At 45.5% G+C, this 12,047-nt stretch overlaps 3 protein-coding genes across 3 annotated transcripts; 1 reads left to right on the forward strand and 2 right to left on the reverse strand.

Moving 5' to 3' along the window:
- The first annotated feature begins 4 nt into the window (after positions 1–4).
- Positions 5–3,938, forward strand: grhpra (glyoxylate reductase/hydroxypyruvate reductase a). Its single transcript, XM_041944175.1, has 9 exons — positions 5–242; positions 472–602; positions 1,554–1,626; positions 1,732–1,848; positions 1,981–2,069; positions 2,171–2,272; positions 2,465–2,600; positions 3,015–3,145; positions 3,249–3,938. Exons 1-9 carry the CDS (start codon positions 157–159, stop codon positions 3,368–3,370), a joined length of 987 nt encoding a protein of 328 aa, XP_041800109.1. The 5' UTR covers positions 5–156; the 3' UTR covers positions 3,371–3,938.
- Positions 3,939–4,245: 307 nt separating this feature from the next.
- Positions 4,246–6,273, reverse strand: LOC121611972 (zinc finger and BTB domain-containing protein 5-like). Its single transcript, XM_041944716.1, has one exon. It carries the CDS (start codon positions 6,271–6,273, stop codon positions 4,246–4,248), a length of 2,028 nt encoding a protein of 675 aa, XP_041800650.1.
- Positions 6,274–7,347: 1,074 nt separating this feature from the next.
- On the reverse strand, positions 7,348–8,421 carry tomm5 (translocase of outer mitochondrial membrane 5 homolog (yeast)). Its single transcript, XM_041944576.1, has 2 exons — positions 8,205–8,421; positions 7,348–7,841 (listed from the first exon to the last, which is right to left on the reverse strand). Exons 1-2 carry the CDS (start codon positions 8,323–8,325, stop codon positions 7,807–7,809), a joined length of 156 nt encoding a protein of 51 aa, XP_041800510.1. The 5' UTR covers positions 8,326–8,421; the 3' UTR covers positions 7,348–7,806.
- Between the last annotated feature and the right edge of the window lie 3,626 nt (positions 8,422–12,047).

Consider the following 12,047-nt stretch of genomic DNA (forward strand, 5'->3'; position numbering starts at 1 on the left):
GAAGTAGTGTGTGAAGTGTAGCTCCTCCACAGCGAGTGGAGCAGGCACTGAAGGTTAAAACCGTGGAGGTGGAGTGTGCGGACGTCCATCTTCCCCGCAAACTCATACGGTCTTGTGTCCGAGGAGGACTTCAGTTCATCTGGACGCTAAAGTAGGATGCAGACAGTCGGTAAACTCATGAAGGTTTTCTTGACGAGGCGCATCCCGCCTGAGGGGATGAAGATCCTGTCAGCGGCTGGAGTGTATGCAGTATTTTTAATGGTCAACGTTTATTAAGTAGCAGTTTGGCTTAAATTCACGTTAAACACTTGTGCAGCTTAGTTGAAGTCCAGTGTGTTAGACTGCAGCCTCTCCTGGGGTCACACGTCCACCACCACAAATCAGTTTTCACCAGATAGCCTAAACGCCTAAATCAGACTGTGTGTCACACCGTCATATGCATTTGGTCCTTTTCTGTCTCCATGGAAACAGGTGTGAGGTGTCCCTGTGGGACTCGGATGAACCTGTACCTAGGGCAGAGCTTCTCAGAGGTGTGCAAGGGGCCCACGGGCTTCTGTGCCTGCTGTCGGACAAGATCGATGCTGAGGTTCTGGATGCTGCAGGTACTCATCATCTGTGCCTGCAGAGCTGGATCAATGTACTGATCAATCCATTGATCGATTTACTTTATTTCGGCAGGATATTATCCATTCAGTATCTTTACTGCTATCCAGGGAGTCCTGGGCGTCCAAAAACATCCAAAACATAAAGTATCAAACAAGGTAAAATAATGGAAACAGGTGCAACAAATACCATCAGTTAAGAAAAAGTCTGAAAATGTCTTCAAGTCATTTCTTAACTGATGGTAAGAGCTGTAAAACCTTAAAATTAATTCTAAAATTACATACCTACATATTACCTGCACAAACTAAGAGTAATTAAAAACAAATAATAAGACAAGTAAAACTAAGGCTGCAGGTAGCAATTACTGTATTTTCACATTTGCACTGATTACTTTTTCGATTAATTCAGTAATCGTGGAGTGGAGTGTGCTCACAGACAATCACAACTTTTGTTCACCAGTGCGTTTTATTGAGATCTGATTTCACTTCACATTAAAGGATCCTTTTCTGTTGATCAAGGTCAAAAATGGCACATTACATTTACTTTGATCAATTGTTTAAGCTTTTGTTTGTCATTTTCATGGTTTTATTACACACAGTAATAGAGCAAATGAGGGACAGAGAGAGGCAACAAAGATCTGTGGTCATATTCAAACTGGTGGTGTTACAATTCACTGTCAGCATCTTAACCACTAAACCACGAGGGCATCCCTGCTTTGATTCAATACTGTAACACAAAAAACCTGAAAACTTCCAATGAGGGTGATTGCTTTGTGTGGACGCTGTAATTTACAGTGATATGAAGCAGAGAAACAAGTCTGATTGACTTCCTGTTGATCAAGTAGTCGATAGATCCACTCACTATTTCAGTTCTAATTAAAACATCTAAAACAGTATTAACAGTCCGTTGATCAAGTGTACTAGCGTCTATATTTGTGTCTTTAATTCCAGGACCAAACCTGAAAGTAATCAGCACTCTGTCTGTGGGATTTGACCACTTGGCTCTGGAAGAAATCAAGAAGCGGTAAGTTGCATTCAAAAAATTATACCTCATACATACAAAACCAGCCTTGGACTAATAGGATGAAGTGTCACGTGGCCTCTGAGTCAGCTCACTGTTTGTTTTCAGTGGGATACGTGTTGGATACACGCCGGATGTCCTGACTGATGCCACAGCTGAACTGACTGTAGCCCTGCTGCTGGCCACCGCTCGCAGGCTACCGGAGGGAGTGGAGGAAGTAAAAAAGTTAGTCACACATTTACACAAATCAGTGTCTCGTTTGATTGCGACTGTGTGTCTGCCACTGTTTAACCAAGATTACAAGTAATTACCTTCGAGTCACTCAGTGGTCATACTGTCTGTTTCTCTCCTTCTCAGTGGTGGCTGGAGCTCGTGGAAGCCTCTCTGGCTGTGTGGTTATGGTCTGTCTGGCAGCACCGTAGGAATCATTGGACTGGGACGCATTGGTTAGACCTAGTTACTGCTTCATTATCATAAGCTATAATATCATTGGACGAGAACCTGTAGCCAGAGGTGCAGGTGAATAACTGCCTGTGTTTGTGTTCAGGCATGGCCATAGCTCAGAGACTCATGCCCTTTGGAGTGAAGAGGCTTCTCTACTCTGGGAGAACAGCCAAGGCCCACGCTGCCAAGGTGAACGGAGAGTTTGGTAAGAAACAGGAGAGAAATGTACACAGTTGAAGGGGAAAGGTCAAAATCATGGTGCGATAGGAAGGACAGGAGAGAAGAAGTGGAAATAATAATATAACACTTTTGGCTGAGGGGAAGTAGACCTGCAAATGTGATGATCCGTTTCCTCTCTTCCCTTTTTGCTCCTCCTCCTCTCCCCTCTGCTGAACAGTTCCACTGGACACACTCGTGTCTGAGAGCGACTTCCTAGTTGTGTCCTGCTCCCTGACACCAGAAACCCAGGGGCTGTGCGACAAGGCCTTCTTCAGCAAGATGAAAAACACAGCAGTCCTCGTCAACTCAAGCAGGTAGAATTCCAGAGCGTTGCAAACCTGGGTGTGCGTTAAAGCTGGGGTTGGTAGCGTTGGAGAAACCGGCAAGAGTAAGCGAGATTTTAAAGTATGCAACCAAAAGCCACTCACCCAAAATGCATGCACGTGCACAGCCTGTGTTAAATGCCACAATCACTTGATTCAGGATGAATAAAATGATTGGGTAGGTTTGTTACACACCTGCAGCACCCACAGACACCAGCTTTTTGTCTTTTTTTGTCAGAGCATTTAATTGATCAACAATATGCATCTAAAATCCATCACCCACTGTAGCTTTAAGGGAACAGCATTGCTCTGGGTGTGTGGACAGCTGTTATGGACTTCTGACACCACCTGTGTTTGCTGATAAAATGCATAAAGGACGAAGACGAGTTGAATTATTGGTTTCAGGGGAGCTGTGGTGAACCAGGAGGATCTGTACGAGGCTTTGACCAGTGGACAGATAGCTGCAGCTGGACTGGACGTCACAACACCTGAGCCACTCCCAACAAACCACCCCCTTCTTACACTTAAAAACTGTGGTGGGTACACAGGATCTGCAACATGTAACATGTTTTTTGCCTTTTCTCACTTTACCCCCTGATTTGACACGTACATTTTTTTCTGTCCTCTCGTCTCATACAGTGGTGTTGCCACACATCGGCAGTGCCACCTACTCCACAAGAGGCATCATGGCAGCTTTGTCTGCTAAAAACCTGCTGGGGGGTTTACAGGGCGCAGACATGCCCAGTGAACTCACCTTCTAGTGCCTGAAACTGAGCCGCAGTGCCTACAGTGCTGCCTCCTCTGGTGCTGCAGGGATGACAGATAGCAGTAAGGTACTGGCCTCACTGTGGTCTCCAATGTGAGATCAAAGTTGATCAAAGGGTGAGAAGAATAATGAGAATACTAATGTAGCGCAGATAGTTTTCATGAACTTGTCAAAGTTAATGCCAAAATGTGCATTTTTGAGGAAGGAAATGCTCAGTGTAAGGTTTAGAAATTTCAGACACGTATTCAAGTTCTTGAAAATGTGGCTAATGAATTAACTAGTTGAACTCCCTAACCTCAGCTCTTGTCAAAACACACTATACATGTCTGTCTTCTGTAGAGAGCTGCAGTTAAACTGAAGAACTTTCTCCTTCAAAACAGAATCAGTGGTTGTTATCGCTCTCATTCTTAATGTTTGTTATTAAGAGTACCTTTACACTTCTGGTTCTGCACTTTACTCTGATGTTAATGCTCCATGTCTACAGGACAGCACAGCACTCCAGTTTTGTGTGAAATGAAGAATAAAAACCGATGGCTTTGTTCAAATGTAATGCTTTGTGTGTGTTTAAAGAAATTCCTCGTGCTCAAAACAGGTGAAGTGCATCATTTATTTGCATCAGTCAAAAAACAAGCTTATTTTCAGTGCATTCGCATCAGTTTGTCTGTTTCATTTCATGAAATGTTAAAATCACAGCACGTAGATAACATAGAAAAAATGAAGAATTACATAAGATAATTGACTTTGATTTCCTGCAACACAAAATATAAAATTGAGTGTATGGAGTCATCTATAATCAAGTTTACAGAGTGTTTTTAAAAAGAACTGTGTTGAGTTGTATCTGAATTAAGACACATGTCAGTTGAGTGCAGGTCAGAGCAGGGTGTCGGGGAATGACTGGTCATCTTTCCAGTTCAGGCAGGTGTTTTTGGAGTGCTTGTACAGATGGGAGGACTGGCTGAAGCGTTTGCCACACTTTGGACAGGGGTAAGGCTTTTCTCCTGTATGGACGCGAATGTGCTTCTTGCAGTCAGTCAGGTTCATGAAGGTCTTGCAGCAGATTTTGCAGGCGTATTTCTTCTCGCCTTCCACCAGCAGCACGTGGTCTTCAGCAGCTGCCTTCTTGCACTTGGACAGAACGTCCTCTGAAGCTCTGGTCAGAGCCGGCCGATCAGCAGCATCCCCCACCGCCGCGGAGGAACGATCTGTGCCGGCTTCTGATCCAGGCGGCACTTTGGGGGCGATGCGACGGAACGTTGTCGCCCCTGAGCTTTTCACCGCCCTGGAGGGTTGGACAAGGGAGGTCTCCAGACTGATGCCCGGTCTGATGCCACTCAGGAACCCTGCTAAAGAGTTCTGGGTGGGCTGGAGGATGAGTGTGTCGCTGAAACTGGAGCCCTGAGTCGGAAGAAGCTGCTGCAAGGGGACGGACGTAACTGGAAAAACAAGCGAGGAGGAGGAATCTGAGGACTGAGCTTTTGCACTTTGGCCCGGTTCATCTCCAGCAGCTGCCGGAGCATCACTGGCGGCGGCAGCGGCAGCAGTAGCGGCAGCAGTGAGGCTAGCAAGGCTGTCTTCTTCTTCCAGAGCTCCCATTACACTTTCACTGCTGGGATTGAGGAAGCAGGAAAAGGCCAGCTCTGACAGGCTGTCCAGGCCTTCGCCGTCTACTGACTCCTCACCCAAATCACTAGCCCCTCTCTGTGCGTCCGTTTGAAGATCCGTGCACAGCTGAGATTGTAACGAGCTCACATCACACTCTGTCGGACAGACTGTGTCCATTTTCTCGTCATTTAGTTGTGAATCCAAATTGTGTGTGCACTCCTGTGGTGGAGATGGAGGAGAATGGTCTGGTAGCATGTCCAAATCTGGAGAGTATGAGCTCAGATTTTCCTTTTTTACCTCAATCACTGCCATCTTCGGCTCCTCTCCACTGTCCTCCCCTTCTTCTCCAACCTTTACTTTGACCACAGTGTCTCCATCTGTATCTCCGCTCTTCTCCCATGCACCTACACCTCCAGTGCTACTGTCAGACTGGCTGGGCAGCTGGAACTCCTCTGACTCCCCCTTGGTGGCTTCATATTTCTCCTCCACCTCCTCCTCCTTGCCTTGGCCCCCCCAGGGTCCATTGGTTGTCTTCAGGCAGTCTGGGGACAGCAGCTCCTCGCCTCCCTCCTCTGTGCTGATGGTGCTCCTGGTGACAGTAGGTGAGCACTCCTTATAGTTTCCCTCAGGACCTCTGCAGGGCCTCTTTCTGCCACACAGCCTGTCCTCCTGTGACTTTCTCTTGTGCCTCAGACATGGCGCAGCGCTCTGCTCGCCACTGTCTTTGCTCCTCAACCCCTGGTCTTCAACCCCACCAGACTGACTAACCTCCGCTCCCGCTTCCTCCTCATCGATGTCCTCCTCCAGGACGGATGTGCCTGACCTCTCTGCCTGGGAACACTGCTGCTGCTGCTGTTGCACTGACCTCCAGCCTTTAGGCGGCGATGCAGGGAAGTTTTTCCTGGACAGGTAGAGCTTGCAGGCCTTGACCACGGTGTTGAGGTGCAGGTGCGATGCCGCCAGCAGTACATCCATCACATTGGAGGCCCTCAGAGAGAGGGTGGAGGTGTAAATCATGTCTAGCAGGTTGGAGAAGGCCTCTGGGGTCACCACCTCTGGATCTAGCTCCATTACACTGGAGCCTCCACCACTGTCAGCTCCTGGTCCTCCAGCCTCACCACCACTGTCACTGGAGCTCAGAAGAGCCCTGAAGTGGGAGCTGCATGCTGCCAGGATGGAGCGGTGAGCCTGGAAGCTCTGGCCTCCAACCACCACCACACAATCACACAGCTGAGCATGGAGGCGCTGGTGGTTGAGCTGCTTGAAAATATGCTGGAAATGACCTGGAAAGTCCATAACAGGTGGCGGGATCTGTTGCTGTTTAATATTGCAGATATTATTTTCTAGCATCCGCGGTGCTGCTGGCAAAACAACACAACGAAGGTCATTGTGAGGAACAGTCCAGCTGCTCATGAGCAGCTTCCCCCTATCCACATCTCATCTGCTGTAACCGAGCTGATCAGCTGACATTTCACAGCCTACCTCCGGTGCGATGTATGTTAGCAGAGTCTTGTCTGTCGTAGCCGGGTCCTCTACAGATGCTCTGGAGTATGGGCGGACCCGGGCCAACAGGAACGGAAGGATGCGGCGCGGTCTCACGCTTTGTCTCCAGGAGCAGCCTCGATATCCTCACGTTTTCCTCTCCAACTTCCGCAACTCAAATATAATGTAATATATCTATTGTCGTGGTGATTCCAAATGTTCCTGATTCAGGGCGCTCGCAAAACCAGCCCGGGTTAGCGCCTTTTGTCGACTTCCACCACTTGTGGGCTCTTCGATCCTCAGAATAAAACAGCACCGCCCCCAGGTGGTGATCGTCCGAAAGTGTATCCACGTTTAATTTGGTACAGCTTTTGTTCTTTAAATCTCACTAATTAAACTGCAATCTTGTAATCTTTACAGTACATTACAACTCAGTTTTATTTGTATATATTTTACAATTTAAGGTAAATATCAGCCACTTAACATTTTAATACAAAAGCAATGTAAATGTTAAGTAAAAACACAAACATTTGATGTTTGTGATTTGTGAGTCCTATTCTGAGCTGATAGCTTTTGGCGAATTGTTGGATCCTTAAGTACAAAGGTTTAGGTGCTCTACTAGACCAAGACCACCAGCATCATTCATCATTATCACTTAGGTAAATGACAGAAATAAAGCAGTAAACTACTCTGAGGAATTATTATGAAAGTCATGGATAAAAATCTTACTGTTTCTTTGAGAACTGTGGCCTCCATTATAAATAAGCCCAAGGACTTTAAAAACAAAACTTTTAAAAGCCAATGTTAAAACACAGACAGCTGTAGTGTCACATAAATTAAGCTGTGGTTGTTGTTATTAAGTTCAAACATAGAGTGAGACAACTCCCATTTCTTGTTCTCCACTTTTATTTTCAGTGATGTCATGACAATTATGTTAAAAAAAATCATTAATGAAAATGTCGAAAAATATTTTTGCACAACTAAAATTTCTGACGGAGCTCAACAATTTCCATTCCACGTGTGCAGGCATGAACATCTGCCATGTAATAACAAAATAAACATTGTCTGCCTTTATTGTGTGAACATGGCAGGCATGCACACTACCCAACTTTGCATCCAATAGTGATCACAATATGTTTCACAAGAAAGGCAGACTGAAAATGAGCAACAAGAACCAACACCAAAAATGAGAATGAGGTGTTTCGTCGGGTGCAGTGTTGGACAGACACCAGTCGTCTTCAACAGGATTTGCTGTCATGGCCCCAGCTGCCTCCTGATGATGGTCCATAGTGTCTCTGATGCAGTGAACCCTCAGCAGATGGTGGAAGAAGAGACCAGCTGCTCCCTTCATATGCTGTCCAGCTTCTTTAACACATATGGGGCTGTAAGCACAAAAAAACACGGATGATTAGTTTCTGTTAAGACCATCAGTGGAGACTTAGCGGCACAGTTGCAGCACTGGGGATATATGTGTGTGCAATTAATAGTGGGCATAGTGAATTAAATGAGATTTTTTTTTCTTGTCTGGGTTTAAGGCCAGACAGCTAATGTGACGTTTGTGTCACACTTTAAGAGATTCTGTGTACCATTAAATAACAAAACCTACATTCTCATACGCTCGTGTTTCCTATAGAGCATAATCATGCACGAGGTGACCAAACAATGTCCTAAACCGCTGCCTTAGCACTGTAACGTCAGTATTATCAATATTTAGCTAAATGTCAATGTCATTTGCCTGTACTCACTGGCTCTGAGAAGGGCGACGTAAATAAGAAAGTTTCGTAAAGACGAGATGACATCTTGTCGCATTTTCTTCTTCATCTCCTCCGGGTCCATTTTAGGTCCGAGTCCTTCCAGTTTGAACATCTCAGCTGTGGTTTTACTGGCTCTTGTTCTTCAGTCTTGCCTTTCGTGTTGTACATTCACCGTCTCGGGAGCATGGATGAAATAATCTCAACCGGAAAAGCGTAAAGGCGGAAGTGACGATTCTCGACGGCGCGCACGGAGGGACAAACCGTATGAAGACACCAAAAGGCAAAAATTAAATGTGGCGTCCTTAATGTAGCAATTAACCACTATTTCTTGACCACAGCACCACAATTAGGTAAGGTTTTAAGATTATATATATTTATTACATTTTGTAATATTTATATTTTTTGTTAAGTATATACATACAATATACTACCTTTAAATGTTTAAATTAACATGTAAAAACTCTCAGGTTGTGTGATCAGTTTTCCTTCAGTATGCACCATGTAGATTTTGACACAGGGCCAAGACAAGTACCAGTTCAGGACCAGCTTTGAAACCCTTATCATTTCAGTTGCTGTGATTTAGAGATTGCCAAACCAGCTAACACACACTGAATATGGGGCATTTGGGGCCCCTGGGGCAGTCCCCCACTTAATCACTTTTACTTGAGGAATATTTGTTTTTGGAATTATGGTGGGGTTTTGTTTTGTTTTTATATTAAGGTGATCACTGGTGTAAACTGACACAAGACATCAGACTTCACCACGAATAAAATTACAGTCCTTACAAATGCCAATAAAAAGTAGAGTTTTGTCAATTTACTGTCACAACAACCTTTATCAAGATGGATACAAGTCTACAAAATATTAAAAATGAGTTCGCAAGCAGGAAAAACTGGATCATAACAGTAAACAATTAATAGACTTTTAAAAAACGGCAATAATATAGGCTAATAAAGATGGTGATTTTTCAAATTATTACCATTAATGGGCTAATTCTTATTTTATTTTAATTGATTAATTTTTATTTTAATTTATTAATTTATTTTATTTGTATTATTAGATGTAACTCCCTGGATTGAACTGACCTTGCGGTGGAGGGGTGGGGGTCCTCCGGGCAGACGGCGGAGGAGGCAGGGAGGAGAGAGAGACGTGCAGAGGGAGGGGGTGGGTTATTTCTGAGCTCAGGGCCGAGGATTAGGCAGAGAGCAGTCCCAATACGATGACAGCATCCAGCATATAGCCAACCCCCCCACACACACCACATCACCATCATCATCCGGCCCAGGAAGACGCAGCGGATATTTTTGAGGAAAAAAAATATCGTTTCCCCTCAATCTCTCCGCATCACTGATCTTTTTGGGGAATAACCCTCCCAGACTCCCGCTCCGTCTGTCTCCTCCACAGACCACGAGGTGAGTTTTCTCGGTATTTCCCGGTGTTATTGTCTGATGAAGGAGCGCCCGGCTGGAAACGGAGGCGCCTGCACCTTGCATCCATTCCTGCCATCCAGACTGATATTTATCACGTCGAAATGAATAATTTAACCGATGGTCCTTCTCACAACGCCTGCGGGCTATAGTCGTGTCCCTGTTTGAGGGAGGCGGTGTAAAGATTTAAAGCCGATTAAATTTATAAAGGAAGCAACAAAAGACTGACCTTTTTTTTCTTTGTTAAGCCTCCTGGTTTGAATGGCACGGCTACGACCACTGGTCAAAGTTAGTGTTTGGTCAGTGTAATGATAAATATTGATTATTGGAAAGGTTTTTTTTAAAGCATTAGCGAGCGATAAACACGCTCGATACGTGGTTAGTTTAATCTCACAACCTAAATGAAGGTGTTTGGTTAACATGAATTGGTACTATACAGAATTACAGTCAAAATTCTGCTCATTTCTGCGCGGATGAATGGCATTCATTATACATTTTCGCAAACACATGTCTTATGCAGCGATAGTGAAGATCCATGCTGCCGTGTGCGCAGTGAAATCACCGTCACTGGCTCCAGATTGGAAATGAACGGACTAAATCCTGACGGATCAGGGGGATGCCAGGAGTCTGGGTAGTAAAACACGCACATTGTGAATGGGCGTAGGCGATGTGCAGCCACTCCGGGACAGTCGCCTCTCCTCTTTCTTCTTTTCGCTCATATCCTTTGGCCAGCAGCAGCAGCCTCTTCCCTGCGCTCTTCCGTGCCGTGCCAGGCATGACAAGCGCAACACAACTAGACCGGAACAATGCGTTTTGCTGTTCTGGGGGCCTTCATTTAATGCATGACATGATTTAATATGACCGCCGATCGCGCTTCCATTTAGACGCGTGTAATCCCGCAGCCTTGGCTGTGCATAGAGACATCACTTAAGTTAATCACTGAGTATTTTTAATAGCATCATATGCAGCTGCTTGTCGTCCACGGCTGAACACACACACACACACACACACACACACACACACACACACACACACACAGCAACACATCTAATGAATGAATCCCGTTTCGCTCCTGTGATGTGCTGCCTGTGTGAAAAGCTGGGGTTGCTCAGTGTTTTGCTTTCACTCTGTGTGTTTGTGCATGCCTGTATCCTGCCACTGCTGCAGGCTCTGTGCTATGACTCAGGGATGTATGCTCTAACATGTGATGGGAGTTGCCTGCTCCGAGGTCGCTGTGCCAGAGGAGAAACACGACGGGCAGAACTTGCACATCAGGAAAGACTTGATGCCTGGCTGCATTAGCCTCGATCTGCCCTGCTCGCCGCTCCTCTGTCCCATTTACTGCAACCAGCCAGCCAGCCATCCTCTCCCCCTCGCCTCCTCTTTAGTCTTAGCTCTGTATCTCCAGGGCAAACTGTGTTGCTGGGCTGCTGTTTGCTGCTCAGGCCCAGTGCCTTGACCTGCTGATCATTAGATTAGTCAATAGCTGTTCAAGAATGCGATTCATATTGTTGCAGCTTCTGGAAGGTGTTGATCAATCAATATTGGTCTTTCTCAGTAAACTAAGTCTATTCATGGATCAGGTTACACCGGTGTATGACAATGGTAGTGGGTGGATGGATGGATGGATGGATGATGGATGGATGGATGGATGGACAGCACAGATGGATATAAGAACAAAGGTGGGACTATAAATGTGTATTTTTCTGTCAAATTGCACCAGTGTTACTCCGGCAGAGGAAAAAGGAGACATGACCTCATTGATGTGACAGCTCCATGGTGATGGCACAATTGACTGGCAGTGGCGCCATAATGTAGGCCAACTCTTTTTATGAGCGCAGCTATAGTAAAACATTAAGAGTGTGAAATCACAAGCTCTGTATAACCAGGTTTGTCCTGCTCTATTCTTCGCTGTGATATGAAATATTAAAGTCGTGCCGTAGCTATATGTAAGTATTACTCCAGAGCCCAGAGGCCTGCAATAGCTGCTGACTTCCTGGCTACCCGCATATTACTTCTACTTAAAGATAAGCCCTCTATTGTGCAGTTTTGAAGGAAATGAGTTGAAGGAAATTGGCTCGGACAGCAACAGAAGAAGTGAGGCAGACAGTCTTCCAGACTTGTAACATCCATCATCATCTTACAACCAAAGACCTTCCTCAGACATCAAGATCTTCCTCTCTCTGTCTCTGTCTCGCTGTCTGTCTCTCTCCAGAACCACCAGAACCATCGGCAGAGATCTGTAGCGCAACGCAGCTCGCTATTAATCTTCAAAAGACCCATTATTTAATAGTGCACTGGGGAACTCAAGCCTCGCCAGGTCACTGATGAAAGGGGAAATGAAATAAGCAGCGCACAGCGAGCCCTGTCTTCATAATGCTAATGGAATGAGCTGACAGGCTGAATG

This window comes from Chelmon rostratus, chromosome 9 (genome assembly GCF_017976325.1).
Source record: "Chelmon rostratus isolate fCheRos1 chromosome 9, fCheRos1.pri, whole genome shotgun sequence".
NCBI lineage: Eukaryota > Metazoa > Chordata > Actinopteri > Chaetodontiformes > Chaetodontidae > Chelmon > Chelmon rostratus.